Source organism: Thermobia domestica, chromosome 9, assembly GCF_964235325.1.
Source record: "Thermobia domestica chromosome 9, izTheDome1.hap1.1, whole genome shotgun sequence".
Lineage (NCBI taxonomy): Eukaryota > Metazoa > Arthropoda > Insecta > Zygentoma > Lepismatidae > Thermobia > Thermobia domestica.
In genome coordinates, this window is record NC_137462.1 from 81,451,730 (window position 1) to 81,467,837 (window position 16,108).

General features: G+C 35.8%; 1 protein-coding gene across 2 annotated transcripts in view; it reads right to left on the reverse strand.

The window, feature by feature from the left end:
- LOC145694784 (phosphatidylinositol 4,5-bisphosphate 5-phosphatase A-like) overlaps positions 1 to 16,108 on the reverse strand; it is a 103,668-nt gene that overhangs the window by 7,175 nt on the left and 80,385 nt on the right. For both annotated transcript variants that reach the window (XM_081771420.1, XM_081771419.1), the window contains exons 6-8: positions 11,392 to 11,616; positions 7,393 to 7,546; positions 289 to 426 (exon numbers count right to left, since the gene is read on the reverse strand). In XM_081771420.1, the coding sequence (XP_081627546.1) occupies positions 289 to 426; positions 7,393 to 7,546; positions 11,392 to 11,616 (517 nt within the window). The remainder of the gene's footprint in view (positions 1 to 288; positions 427 to 7,392; positions 7,547 to 11,391; positions 11,617 to 16,108) is intronic.

Consider the following 16,108-nt stretch of genomic DNA (forward strand, 5'->3'; position numbering starts at 1 on the left):
GTACTGTTAGAAATGAAATCTTTGAGTTTTACGTCCCACGGTTACCGGTTAGGCTAAAGGAGACGGTGATGATGAGAAATGAATGAAATGGTGGAATGAAGAAAGTGGGAGGAAACGGGAGAACCCCGAGAAAACCCACGCACATGGTGTTTGTCCACCATAAAGTTCAGTTGGCGGGAGCAGGGTTTGAACCCGGGGCCCCGTGCACCAGAGGTGAACGCTCTACCACTGAGCCACCGCGGCCCCGAAGTACTGTTAGAGTGTAACAAAGGCATCGTCATTGTTTACCTTAAAGATCCCAATCCAGTCCCACGCAGTAGGCTGGACATCCGTAGGAACGGTGTATGTAGCAACATTTTCTTCCTCTAGGTACCACGTAGGCAACTGTTGGAATTCAATCACACGTTCGTAGTAATCACTAAACACCTAGAAAAACACAAACCAAAGTATTAGTAAACGTTAAAGATAGCGTCTATATGCAGAAAATCTGAAACATTAATGTTTTGTGGTGGGAAAATGTATATTAATATTTACATGCACAAGCATAATCAAATAGAGTAATACTAAACACTAGTTGCGTGTCCGGAAACTGTTTACTGAAGGAAGACTAAATCTCAGAGTTACTTAGTATTAAGAAAATTGTCACATTTTACGTTGAGTACTGTACGGTTTAATAAATAATAATCAACGAGTATTGGGTATTCTACAACTATCACCTCAAGATTTTTTCCCCAGGTAATATTAAGACCTGATTACAAAGTATGTTATGAGGATGGAATGTCAAAAAAAGATATCACTGGAACACATGAGAATTAACATAATTTTACTTTCATTAATTCTTATTTGTTGGCATTGATATACAACTTTACATCTCAGCTTCGTATTATACGCGTAGTGTCAATGTTATAGAAGCATTAAACAATAAATTCCTAATTAATTTTAGTGTTTTTTTTTTTTTTTTTTTTTTTTTGACGGAGAGGAATTAAATAATCTCGGAAATAAAAATGATAAGTATTCAATTATCATTTTTATTAGCTTTGTATTAGTTTCATATTCTATGCTGGAGGTTTCGTTTTCACACATCGATACTATGTTGTAAGAATAATGGATTGTACTTATCTGAATACTATTCTTTTTCTATTTTATTGAATCTAAGAGGAAAAAAAATTTAAATATATTATCATTTTATGAATCTAAGAAATATGTTTAGGAATGGCGCATCGTGAAGATTTAAAGGATTTACTATTAAAAAAACTACTTGACAATATGAATTAAAGAAAGTAATTGAAAAGGAAGAAAGAATTATCCATTAAAATCAAAATTATTTAAGCATGCATTTATATATATATAATCTTAATGAAATAATAAACTACAATCAAACAGAATAACGCAAACAAATAGTGGCGTCTCCAAAATATCAATTCAGAGATGGGAGGATAAAACCAGTTGAGAATGCTCCAAGAGCATTGCCAGAACGAACTTAAAAAGAATGGAGATATGTAACGGGAAGGATAACTGTGATTGTTCCTACATGTAAAAGTAAATCTTTTTATCGGCACCTTCTTCTGTTTCTCGCAAAAAATCGCAAAATATCATCTCTCTATAATTTACGGTTCCCAACATTGGTTCCTTAAATCTCCTGGAACTCGAATTCATTTGGCCAATATCTGGAGAACGGTGGCCAGTGGCCACCGGTTAGTATTTAGTACCAAAATATTCACCATCCACCTAGGTATTAATCAAAACCAACATGATGTCTTTATGACTTACGGTTCCCGAGATACGGCTCCTTAAATTTCCAGAAATTGGCCATTTTTTGGCTAATATCTCAGGAACGGTAAGTGTGTCATGAAAAATTTCATCACTTTCTCAGATAGTTTTTGATGCTCTATCGAATGGAGGACTCAAAATTGAAAAGATCGCAAATAACAAACAAAAACACACACAGACATAGAGAATTCAGTAATGAACTTTTTAAGTTCGTTAATCACAAGATTATCTGGCATTAAGAAAAATGCAATATTTTAAGTGGGTATCGCACTGTTTAACTAATTAACGATAAATAATAATAATAATCTCAGCAGTCATAATAGAGGTTCATGAAAAACCGAACGGATAATACATTCGTATGTAAGAAGCATTATTTCTGATTTTAATCTGGATAGGTCATTATTCAGAGCAGGGAATATTCACAGAATGGATACTTGTATACAAATAATACTATAAAATTATAATTACTGAGCTTTATTTATATCCAAATAAATATGAGGATAGAACGATAACGCCTTTATATATTATGCTTAGTTGAGGATTTATAAATTTATCTTACCTTCAGAGTTCAACTGATTTTCTAAATGAGGCCAAGATTTCAATTATTATTTTTACTTATTTGCAACAAAATGAATACAGAGGGTGCCCAGTAAGTCCCTAAGAATTTCTCAGGAGAAGCACTTGAATTCAAATGGTGTTTATAATATCAAAGACACCACAAGTCAACGAAATCACAACAGTTCGACATGACTATCCTCTATATCCAAACAGAGTTGCCATCTCTCCGCTATGCACTTGAACACACGCTGAAACATTGATGAGGTACGTACAGATGACGAAATGCGTACACGCAGGTGCGTACAATTAACCCAGCAATGTTGCAGCGTGCGTTCAGGTGCACAGCGGAGAGATGGCAATTCTGTTTGGATATACTGTAGAGGACGGTCATATCGAACTGTTGATTTCGTTGACTTACGGTATCTTCTTTCATATTATAAACACTTCACTTGAATTCAACTGCTTCTTCCCAGAAATGGATTAGGGACTTCTCGAGTACCCTGTATTCACCATTAACTTCTAATTTAGAAGTAAGGAAATTAAAAAGAATTTTAGAAGTAGATTGCTTTGTTTAATGAATATATCTGGTATTCTACATGTATTTTCCTTTCTGACAGATTGGAAGCGCTTAAACCTTTTAATTTTTGAAAATAATAATAATAATAAAACTGGCGAAGTCACTGGAAACTACACACTTTCAACTACAGGGCGAACATACAGCTGCGCACAAATAAACTTAACTACAAACTAAATTGATTAACTAATTACAATGTAAGCTACTTTAACTACTACAGGAATACTCACTACTTATGGCAATCGGATCATCTCAAATTAGAGGAGGCATATGAATTAGTGGCTGATAAAAAACACATATTTAAACATCATGGTTTCAATTACTATCATGCCGCAAATCGAATCTATTAACTATGGAATTTATACAAAAATAAAAACTTAAAAAAAACTCTTCCTAATGTATTAAGATTGTTGTAACTCCCGGCGTACATTTTTCACAAAGAAGGTGTTAACTCAGCTAAAGCGAAACTAATTCTTCTCACAGATAATAATTAATGAAATTTGTAAACAACAATCATAGCAAGAGTGTTCCGAAAGTTCATGGACTGGCAATACTGCGCCGATTGTATGCAAGCTAGTCTGTACTTGTCGCACATGAAGATAGCCTGTGGCCTGCTTAGTTAATGTAGACTGCCCATGCAGATTTCGTTTATTTGCTCCCTGTAAAAGTCAAACTACAGTACGTATTACACTGGCCGTACCGTTAATTACCAGACAAAGGCTCGCTATTGAATTCAGTGTGAAGTCACGCAAAAGTGGAAAGGAAACCCTTAAGATGATCAAACAAGTGCACGGGAGCTAAATGGGCAGATCGCCGTAATCAAGTGGTGGAAGCACGTTAAGAAAGGCAAACCAATGTGCAAGATAAAGTGAGAAGTGAGCATCCATCAACATCAGTGAACGATGAACACACCGTACAAGCAGGCACATTGTAGAAGGAAGATAGATGTGTATCGATTTGTGAATTGGCAGCTTAATTGGTGTAGCGATATGTTACGAAATCAAGAACACATGAAAATGTTTCGTGTTTGTGAAAGATGGGTGCCACGATCGCTTAGTAAAGAACAAACTTCGTCACGCTCAGTGTTACCAATCTTTAATTCTTAACAGAATAATCACTACTGACGAGACCTGGACCAGACATTACAATCTGGAATCAAAGCAGCAGTCCAGCGTATGGAAACATAGTGACTCACCGTCTTCCCAAAAATTTCGAGTTTCTAGTAGCTCAAAGAAGTTAATGTTGATTTTGTTTTTTGATATCCGTGGAACAGTACTGCAGCATTAGGTTTCAGATAATCACATTGTAAATAGAGATTATTATGCTAATGTTTTGCAACTGAATTTGAAGGGAGCAATTAAATAAAAAAGTTTCTTGAAGAATGGTTTCTGCTGCAGGATTAAGCTAGACCACACGTGGCACGATAGCCTATGGAGAAAATTAGTAGGCAGTCTCTAGACCATCATCCATACAACCTACCTCGCAGCCTGCAATTTTTGGTCTTTTGCAACACTTAAGGATTTACGCGGAAGGAAGTTTATCAGTACTAGGAAGTGAAAGATGCCACACCCACTACTTTACACAAACTCTCAGAAAAGGTCTTCAACAAGTGTTTGAGAAGCTACTGCATTGCTGCTTACAGTGTGTAGGACTATTTCGAAAAGGAAACATAAATCAACCCCCTACTAACTCAGACTCCGAATAGTCATCACAAACAATGAACTTTCGGAACAGACCTTGTACATAATAATAAACGCGAATCCATTGAAACGCTCACTTATTAAATATTTTGTAGTTTTAATTTTCTTATTAAACTGAAATCGTGTTCTGCCACTTTGCACATACTATAAAACATTGGGCTTTGTATGGATTTAGTACTAAGAAAGAACTATGAATTGATGTTTTACTTTGTTTTTCCGTTATTTATATCGTTATTATGCAGGGTGCGGCAGAAATATTCCGCAGAGCTGAATCAATATCTATCATATGCTTAGCAACATTGCCCGTAGCTGGATTGTTATACTGTTTATTACCTTGTCTAGATATCTGGCAGTTCTTCATAGGTCTGCATAGGTCTTTCGTTGTCAGGATGCGGAAAACTAATCTCGGCCAATACTTTGGAAAGTAAACCCAGTCTGCGGTTTGTTATTCCGTTTATGGAGGTCAGAAGAAGTAAACTATGCACGTATGCTCATTACTAGAAACCTCCAACATTATGGCTGAAGAAGTATTAATTTACAGAACCAATAAAAACTGGGATCTAGATAGAATTTCTCGAACTATGAGAACTACCACAACATAAAGACTGTAGCAATTCACTTGTATATATACGGGTTCCAAGCAGTTTAAAAAGTTATCGATATTTTAGAAATAGTTTTTATGTACATATACGTGTTTAAATAGAATTACATTGTACTTACACAATTGATTTTAGAAAAAAGATCAGTAACTACTGTTACCTGTCACATCTTCTACAATCCGTTGTCTAGGTACAGTACAGTCCGCGAATACAGATATTTAGATTGAACTTATATTATTTTCTCTATAATTTTTGGAACTGAGTGAGAAAGGTTCCATAGCTTCTAACCTAAGGAGGTGTCGAATTTTCAACAGTTTGAACATCTGAAAGGAAAAGCTTTTCAACCCACGCTTGAATTTTTCTCATTAATCACAAAGAATTATCTCTCGAGTTTGCCAAAGCTTATACATATAATCAGCCATTTTTAAGCGCGACGAAATCACTGGCGCACCGATAGAAAGTTACGATATTGAAACTAATTAATGATGCATGTCCCTAATAACGGAATATAATGCAACTACACAAAAATTTTATTTATATCTTTCACAAGGGTAACAATAACTAATTTTATGTCTTGATAGTTAGGCAGTTGCAGTTCCGTAGGCAATGTTCTTTTTGGTCAAAATTACAAAGCAACTTGGAATTAACTAAGATTTTATATATAAAGGCGCGGATCCAACGGGAAGGCTATAGCCCCCCCCCCCCTGACGCTCAAGTATACACTGGATAAAATGGGCTTCAATCCTACTTTCTTTACACTGGATAAAGCGGCAAAGTATGGTTTAGCCCCTCCCTTGATCATATCCTGGATCCGCGGCTACATATATATATATATATATATATATATATATATATATATATATATATATATATATATATATATATATATATATATACAGGGTGTTTCAGATAGAAGGTCCAGTGCTTATAAATCCGAAATGGCTGAGAATAAAAAGATGAAACAAAAACTGAGATAGGAAAATGTCATAGGGCACATCACATGGTGTTGTTGTGGAGACCCCCAGGGCCTTCCTTCAAGGGGGCCCAGGGGCCAACTTCAAATTTTCAAATGGGAACACGTATTGAATCATACCTCATTCAATAGTACTTGAAAATCGAAACAACTTTTGTAGGAAACAATTTTCAATTTGGGCCACCGTTTTCAAAATGGCCGCAAAAAGTGGGTCCTGTATCAGATAAAACGTCCAGTGCTTATAGTCCTAAATCAGAAACGGCTGAGAATAGAGAGATGAAACAAAAACTGAGATAGAAACGATGATAAAGCATATAAAGTGGTGGTGTTGTGGTGACCCTCAGGCAACTCCGTGAAGGGGGCCCAGGTGCCAACTTCAAACTGATACAGGACTTTTTGCGGTCATTTTGAAAACGGTGCCCCAAATCGAAAATTGTTTCCTACAAAAGTTGTTTTGTATTTCAAGAACTATTGAATGAGGTATGATTCAATACATGTTCCCATTTGAAAATTTGAAGTTGGCCCCTGGGCCCCCTTGAAGGAGTGCCCTGTGGGTCACCACAACACCATGTGATGCGCCCTATGACATTTTCCTATCTCAGTTTTTGTTTCATCTTTTTATTCTCAGCCATTTCGGATTTATAAGCACTGGATGTTTTATCTGATATAGGACCCACTTTTTGCGGCCATTTAAAAACGGTGGCCCAAATCGAAAATTGTTTCCTACAAAAGTTGTTTCGTTTTTCAAGTACTATTGAATGAGGTATGATTCAATACATGTTCCTATTTGAAAATTTGAAGTTGGCCCCTGGGCCCCCTTGAAGTACCATGTGATGCGCCCTATGACATTTTCCTATCTCAGTTTTTGTTTCATCTTTTTATTCTCAGCCGTATATATATATATATATACAGATATGCTGCAAGACTTTAAATGACATACTTAGTGTAAAGAAAAAAAAAACTTCATATAACTACACTAACAATTTATTTGTTTTTTAGTTTCCTTTCATTTATTGACATGTTCGTGTCTTAATCTGTAACGTTTCAATTTGCAGACATGTTTCTCTTCACTGATGAGAATTCTAACAGCAATACAGCTACTACTATATTGATAAACCGACACAATTACAAAATCATGCTACACAAAAATTAAGATGATTTTTTGCAAAATAATACATATGCAAGATAACTCCAAAAACATTTAACAAATACACAAACCTTTACAATGAATTCCCCGGAGACTGGTTTATGGTCACTCTGTATATACTGTTCATGGCTACGGTAAGAAATCTGTTCTGCACTTAATGTTAAGTTCTCATATGCATGCGCATTAACGCGATACAATATTCTATCTGTCCACGATGGCCTCCTCCTGAAACCAATAAACATCTTATAAATATACAATGAGTAATTCTATATCTGAAACTCAGAAACGTTCTCTATTTTAGGACATAACTATAGAATCACAACAATACTATATATATATATACTGTATATTCCAGGACTGAAGTGCAACAAATGATCAAATTAAAACAAGACCTCAATCACTTTTCAACATAACATTATAAATCGATTTAATTAGGCAAAAATACATCCTCATCAGCACGGGAGCGATTAAAACGTATCTAACAGTAGAACATGGTAGAAACTTAATGCGTGTTGTCTCGCATAACACGAATATTCACGATGACTGAGAGTATTTTACTTCTTTTTCTTTCAGAGAAAATGACCAGGTCTAAGTGAAACACTGATGGTTACCTACCCATAATTAATAGGTAATATTTTCATATAAATTATTCTCAAATTTAGTTTGTTTTCCTCTTAAAAAGGACTGAATGGTTTATTATTTTCACATTGTGAATTACATAACTGCAGTTTTATAAATGATTTGAGAGGCCTGAAAAATGAAAAACTCTTGGTTACACATATATTCTCCTATTCCGATATATTATGCTGGTATGTTTTCTGAATATTTACTTTCTAAAAATGATCAGCCTATATTCTATATTTTCCCCTTTATCGAACATAGTATTACTTTTAATAGGAACGACGATGAAAGATTTTGCTTTCAGTTACTTTTTTTTTTTTTTTTTTGTCTATTTTGTTTTGTTTAACGTCTCATGATTATGCTCCGAGACTAAGGAAGACAGTGATAATGACATGTGTGAAGAAAATGGGAGAACTCCGAGAAAAACACACGATGTTTGTTCATCACAAAGTCCCCTTGGAAGGGGTTGGGATCGAACTAGGGATCCCAAACACCAGAGATGAGTGTTCTACCACTGATCCACTGCGGTTCCCACATATTTTTAGTTTCTTAATATTTATATGACTGGTAATTTTTCTTCCTGTTTTTATTCATCGTGAACAAGGCTCCTGGGGAAAGCCAAAAGGAAGGAAATACAGGGGATTTTCAGGTGAATTACAACAGCATGTATGTATTAAAAAACTAGTTTAAAGTTCACGCTGGAGATTCGTGTTATTGGTTCTCTGTTAACTTTGTTAATATCACAAAGAGGTTGCGTATTTTGGTGTAATGTACACTCGTGTCCAAAATTATTGTCGCCTGTCTATAAATGTGTTGTAGGAATATAATTTGATAACGAATTTGCCCGGTATTTCTTATAATGTTAGTATGTGTATAATCGGCAAAGACATGTATGTGGCAAATTTCATACCAAAAGAGCAGTAAATAAGAATAATAAAACGAAAAAAAAAAAAACTTTCTTGTCCATTTAGCAACATTTTGTTTTACTCATTCTAATTTTCGTAATTATAATTCTCTTCCTATGAAATTTACCACACATATACATTTTCCGATTATACACATAGTATCAGTATTAAAAGTACCCTGCAAAACCACGATCAAATTATATTCTTACAAGACAGTTATAGATATGGGACTATCATTTTGGACATGAGTGTACATTTTTGTAAAGGTTCATATACATAATACTTCATAAGCTGGTCCCTCTTAGTCTATAAGAGGCAGTTCATTTTTTTACATTCATTTCTTTCTCTTGATTGATATACGATATAAAGACAAAATAGAACTTACATATAAAATTTACGTAATATAATTTAAATTCTCCTATTACCAATTTTGAAGTCCAACCCTTTGTAGTGCATTGTTTTAGTATTTGATTCGTTTGTAAGTTTTTAGGAATTATACTTTAGCATATTTAGCCTTGGAATACAAACAACAGCATCTTCTTTTTAAACCTACAAAAGTCGCGCTGAACAACGTTCTGATGCTTTTTGCGGGGATAGAGGTGACAAAGATATTCTTAGTTGAAGTTATAATCTTTTATTATGCTGATTTTGTCGAGTTGAACTTTTAATTGATTTTCCATGGTGTATATTTACTTTGGAGTTCGCTAGTACCCCATATATGTATTGCTGAGTTTTTATTTATCTATTTATTTATTTATTTTAATTTAAAATTTTGTAATAATTGCTTTAGAAATAGCCCGTTGTGAATCGCTTGCATCTAACTGACAGTGACTTTGGAGACGCTATACGTAATATTATTGATGGGAGGAATGAGTGAGTGTGACAATTTTGAAGAGCTAAGTGAAGTTGAAGAACGCTGAAATTGAGTTCACAATACAATGTTCCGTAATTATACTGTATATTTGATTAATCTCTAAATATGCTAAAATTGAAATTTAAAAACTGCTAAATTTAGTCATAAAATATGAAGTTTGTAGTTGGGGTTCAGCACCACCCCACCTGCATATTAAAAGGAGCAGAAAGTGTCTATGTATTCCAGGATTAACTTTCATCTTTATTTAAATTTTTTCATGTTTCTTGTAAGTACTTCTAATTTATTTTCTAGTTTTTTTCTTCTTAATACTATGATTTCTACCAGATTTTGTATCGTATTATTCTTATATAAAGGAGTAGGGCAATAACTTGTTAGTAAGAATTTCGTGAGCTAACTGGAAACCGACTTAAGTTCACAAAGAAATGATGGAAGTGTAAGGCTGATGAATGCACGGATTGCAGCAGTTTTTGAAGACTACGTAAGCTTTACTGATTCCCTTCGTTCCAGTTAACCTAAAACCACTTCAACATTAGCTACTGTCAGGGCCATTGAGGAGCTAATTCGCAATGATTCACTTCACAGTCCGGACTTAGCTCCTCTTGAATTTCAACGTTGGTTCCTTGAAATGATATATGGGCCGTCTACGATTCGACTTGAATGAAAAAGTTCACGAAGTTGTCTTCAGGTGGTTACCCGCTTAGAAAGAACAAAGTATACTAATATTAGTGTTACAACGAAACAAATATCTCGAGCCTTTCGGTTTTTATGTTGAAAATTAGACAAAACATGTAGTTTCATTCTATATATTCTGGTAGGAAAAAATAGTGCGTATTACTTTTCGATCTTCTCTTGTGTATGAATCCCGCTGATGCAATTCATGAATTCTTGACTTGTCATCTTGTAATAAAGTTGAAAGAATGAAAATGTGCAACCAACTTGCTCTGACTGATCATGCAGCCAAAAAGGTCACGTTGGTTGGCTTGAAGTCGTTTTCCAGCACCGAGGTTATATTTTATAAGATATGGATTTACAATTTAAGGTGGAATTCGAATCACCGCAATGTATTCAAATCTCAAGGCTCTCCCACCGAGATCCGATACACCAAAGGAGTGTACAGCCCTAAACCAGCGGAGAAGACTAATTATTCAGAGCACGTGAACATTACAACGTTGTATGTTGAGCTTGGAAAATGGCTAAATCGAACGACTATGACACTTCAATGTTATATATGTTGAGAAATACGAGAACAAACAATCACTTTTATGCCATGTCCTCTGTACTCTAAATAGTGAAAACTGTGCGCCTGAAGAGATCTCCGGCTTACCGGACGAAAAGAGTGTACAGAAGAAGACAACGTTTTGAACGCCTCAGGTTTCTTTCTAATGAAAAAAATGAATTTCATCGCCGGTATACGGGCAACCGAAACCATTACTACATTACCATTTGTCTCGTTTTCACTACAAAACCGAACTTTTTGGACATCCTGTACAGTTACCTACACCTGAAGCGATATAGAAAATCTTTTTATTTCTCAAATACAAATAAGAATGTTAAAAACAATAGCTCTTTGGGTTAAAATAAGAATCAGTAATGTTACATGGTTCAATTACTTTCGTTGAAATATCAAACTAAGAAAGTTGCACTGTGCATCATAAGATCGCTTGACTCACTTGAGATCATAATTGGAAGAATGAAAATCGAACTTGTAACTTGGTGGAAAATTTGGAAATTTTTCCTGTAATTCACTGAAGGCCTCTCCGGTTGCCATTACTCTCCGTAATTGGTCCTTTTCCATTAGCTGCGTCAACTCTCCTTCATGAATCAATTTCAGGACTTCTTCAGACGTATAACCTTCATCGAGTCGGAAGTTTAAGTCGCCGAGCCAGAACACATAGCTGAAACGAATTCAAAATTTTACTTCAGACACATAAATCAAATATGTCAACAAGACTGAAATACTCAAAGGACAAAACGACGCATACATAAATTATAATCGAAGATTTTCCTTGTAATTGTAGATTTTTTCTAATTAACTGTACTATATTAAATACTCTTTAAAGGAACTACTGTCGGATTAGTTTTAAAGGAACTAAGACAAGAGAAAGTATATACTTTAGATACCTCCTCGTATACACCTAATATTTTCATTTTCTTTATTTGTACAACGTGTATACACATTTTACTCATAATGTGTCCTAGAGGGCCTAAAAGGACTTCTACATCCTAGTAAAATTTCTACACCTACTATAATCCTGTTCCTGTCACCACGGCATGGCGCGTCCTCAGGTTGCGGATCGAGGAGAAGGCCTCTAGATATAGAGGTTAGCTGCGAATATACTGAATAAGCAGTCGCGGACAGATGACTAGGAGTGGTCCTCCAGCTTGGGGGTTTGGGTAAGGCTAACACCCTCATCCTGTAAAAAAAGTTACTTGTTCAGAAACCTTCACAAAAGCCTCGGACAAGGACTGATAACTTGGCACGACATCAGCAAAAGAAAATGGAAATGAGATTTGGAACATGGAATATTAGAAGTCTTTATAGGGCAGGCGCGTTAAAATCTGTAACGAGTGAGTTAGAGAAATACAGGATGGACTTAGTAGGAGTTCAGGAAGTTAGGTGGGAAGGAAATGGATCTGAGAATTCCGGAAATTTTACGTTCTTTTACGGGGAAGGAAATAAAAGTCACCAGTTAGGAACAGGGTTTTTCGTTCACAAACGAATATTACCAGCAATTAAACGGGTTGAATTTGTTACTGACAGACTTTCTTTTATTACTCTTAAGGGACGGTGGTGTGATATTATTGTTTTAAATGTACATGCTCCAACTGAAGATAAGGGTGACGATATAAAAGATAGTTTTTACGAAGAAGTGGAACGGATATTTGAACAACTCCCGCGATACCATATGAAGATTCTATTAGGGGATTTCAATGCGAAGGTAGGACGAGAGGATATTTTCAAACCGATTATAGGGAACGAAAGTTTGCATAAGGAAAGTAATGACAACGGTGTTAGACTCGTGAACTTTGCAACATCCAAAAACCTAATCGTGAAGAGTACAAAATTCCCACATCGCGACGTTCATAAATACACTTGGACATCACCAGACGGAAAAACACATAATCAAATTGATCACGTTTTAGTAGATAGAAGAAGACAATCTAGCATAATTGACGTCCGGTCGTTTAGAGGGGCTGATTGTGACACTGATCACTACCTGGTAGCAGCGATAATACGGGAGAGATTATCGTTGAATAAAGGTAATACTCAATGTCCGAAAACGGAGAGATTTAATTTAAAGAAATTAGAAGAGAGCCAGGTAAGAGAGGAATACCAGATTGAAGTTTCGAATAGATTCTCGGTTTTAGAAGACTCGGAGTGCACTAGTGTTGAGGATACTTGGATTGAAATTAGAGATAGCATTAAAAGTTCAGCAATAGAAAAACTGGGACACGCGGAAATACGTAGGAACAAACCATGGTTCGACCAAGAATGCATTAAACTAGTAGAGAAGAGAAAACAGGCAAAATTACGGTGGCTACAAAATCCGAATGAAATAACTACACAAAATTTCGCAGATATCAGGCGGGAAACTTCCAAAACTTTTACAACAAAGAAACGCGATTTTTTGAAAGCTAAAATTAAGGAACTTGAAGATAATAGTAAAAATAAAAATATTCGGGACATGTATAAGGGGATCAGCGAATTTAAGAAAGGCTATCAACCTCGTGCTTATATATTAAAGAAATCTGACAGAACAGTTCTCACTGATACGGATAGCCTCTTAAATAGATGGAAAGATTTCTTTGACGATTTGCTGAACACGCAGCCAAAAACTAATGTGCGTGGAGAAAAGGAGATACACACCGCAGAACCGTATATTCCAGAACCCAATCGAATAGAAGTGGAAGCCGCTATAAAGAAATTAAAGAAACACAAATCTCCGGGTGTAGATGAAATTCCGGCTGAGTTAATTTTAGCTGGAGGCGAAAAATTATGGAACAAGATACACAAACTCATTCTCCTTATCTGGAACAAGGAAGAATTGCTACAAGAGTGGAAAGAGTCAATCATTGTTCCAATTCACAAGAAAGGCGACAAAACTGACTGTAATAATTATCGAGGCATTTCTCTTCTGTCAACATCCTATAAAATCCTTTCAAATATTCTGTTAGCAAGATTGACCCCATACGCAGATGAAATTATTGGAGATTATCAGTGCGGATTTAGACGAAATCGATCAACTATCGACCAAATATTTACCATTCGCCAAATACTCGAAAAGAAGTGGGAATACAATACCCCGGTACATCAACTATTTATTGATTTTAGAAAGGCTTACGACTCGGTTAGGAGAGAAACATTATACAACGTTCTTACAGAGCTTGGAATACCGAGAAAGCTAATTAGATTAATTAAGATATGTTTAAGTGAATCCCAAAGTAAAGTCCGGGTAGGAAAATTTTTGTCCACGAGCTTCCACGTCGAAAATGGCCTGAAACAAGGAGATGCGTTGTCGCCATTATTATTTAACTTTGTGCTGGAATACGCCATAAGGAAAATCAAAGATAGCAACCAGGGCCTACAGTTGAACGGCATTCACCAGGTTATGGCATATGCTGATGATGTAAATTTAATAGGGGATGATAGGAGAACAGTAGAAATAAATGCAGAGATCTTATTAAACGCTTGCAGGGACATGGGTTTAGAAGTAAATGCAGAGAAAACTAAATACATGGAAGTGCGTCGGGACCGTAATACGGCAAATTGTGGAGGCGTTAAAATATTAAATAATACTTTTGATAAAGTGGATACTTTCAAATATTTAGGATCAATATTAACAGACGAAAATCATATTCACGAAGAAATTAAATGTCGACTAAAAGCAGGGAATTCGTGTTACTATTCGGTTCAAAATCTCTTGTCGTCGCGAATTCTGTCGAGGAATTTGAAGCTTAAAATATATAAAACGATAATCATGCCTGTTGTTCTGTATGGTTGCGAAACATGGTCGCTTACTTTGAGGGAAGAACATAGACTGAAAGTATTTGAGAACAGGATCCTGAGAAGAATATTCGGACCCAAGAGGAACGAGAATGGGGAATGGCGGAAGCTTCATAACGAGGAACTACATAGTTTATACGGTTTATCCAACATTGTTAGGGTCGTCAAGTCTAGGAGGCTTAGGTGGGCAGGTCATGTAGCTAGAATGGAAGAAAGTAGAAACGCTTTCAAAGTCTTGACTGGTAGACCCATAGGAAAACGACCATTAGGAAGACCTAGGCGCAGATGGAAGGATAATATTAAGATGGATCTCGCAGAGATAGGAATACAAAGTAGAAACTGGATCCAGTTGGCTAAGGATAGAAGTCAGTGGAGAGCTTTTGTGAACGCGGCACTGAACCTCCGGGTTCCATAGGCCATAGAGTTAGTTAGTTAGTTAGTTACTATAATCCTGTTGCCCTCGACGGCTAGTCAGTAATGAAGAACTTCAGCTTCACAAATACGTTTTACACTTTATTCAACTTAATCTTTTTTCCACACAAAGCACTAAAATCAGCAATAAGTTAACTGACAAAATTATACTAGAAATATAAGAATCCCTTTCGGACTTCTAAAGCACATTGTAGGTGGATGTTAGTCAATCTTAACAAAATGTGCCAGACAATATCCGTATTAACGGAAGTTACCTGTTGAAACCGAACGGTTATTCATAAAATATCGATGCTTACAAAGTGATTCTTCGATTGCAATAAAACTTAAACGTAACTTCGATATAACAACATTTGCAATTCAAAGTAATCGAGGAACAAACTTCCTCTTCCTAATCATGGACTTGAATTATATAAGCTTATATAAATTTTAATGCCAAAAGAGGTCGTCCCAAAGTCACTAGATTTTGTTCTAAAGCAGTAACTTGCAACTAGCCACTTTATGACGTCAAGTACACTTTTACGCTTGGAGCAGCAACTGAGAAACAGGTACGGAAAGGAGGAAAGAGGCCAGACAGGAGAATGGAAAAGAGAAGTGTCGGGAGCAATACAAGTAGTCATGGATCCACAAATGGTGAATCCATCGAGTGCGTCACCGATGTTCTCGTTTGATTGTCACCAATGACTTTATTCAAGCCAGGCTTCTTATCTATTTCTTGTGTCTGCCTAGAGTTTACTGAACACACAGTGCAAAATCACAGAGTATCGAATTCGAAATTACTATTTTAAAATTAGAGAAAACAACTCTATTCTGAATTCTTCGGAGCTAACTTGCACTGTAACAATGTCACTTTACACTATTAAGGGATTATATATACACTGGTTCTTGCATAGATTCCATCGAAAACTACGGAAGATGAAGGCTTGTTTAGTAACGAACAGTGATTAATCCAA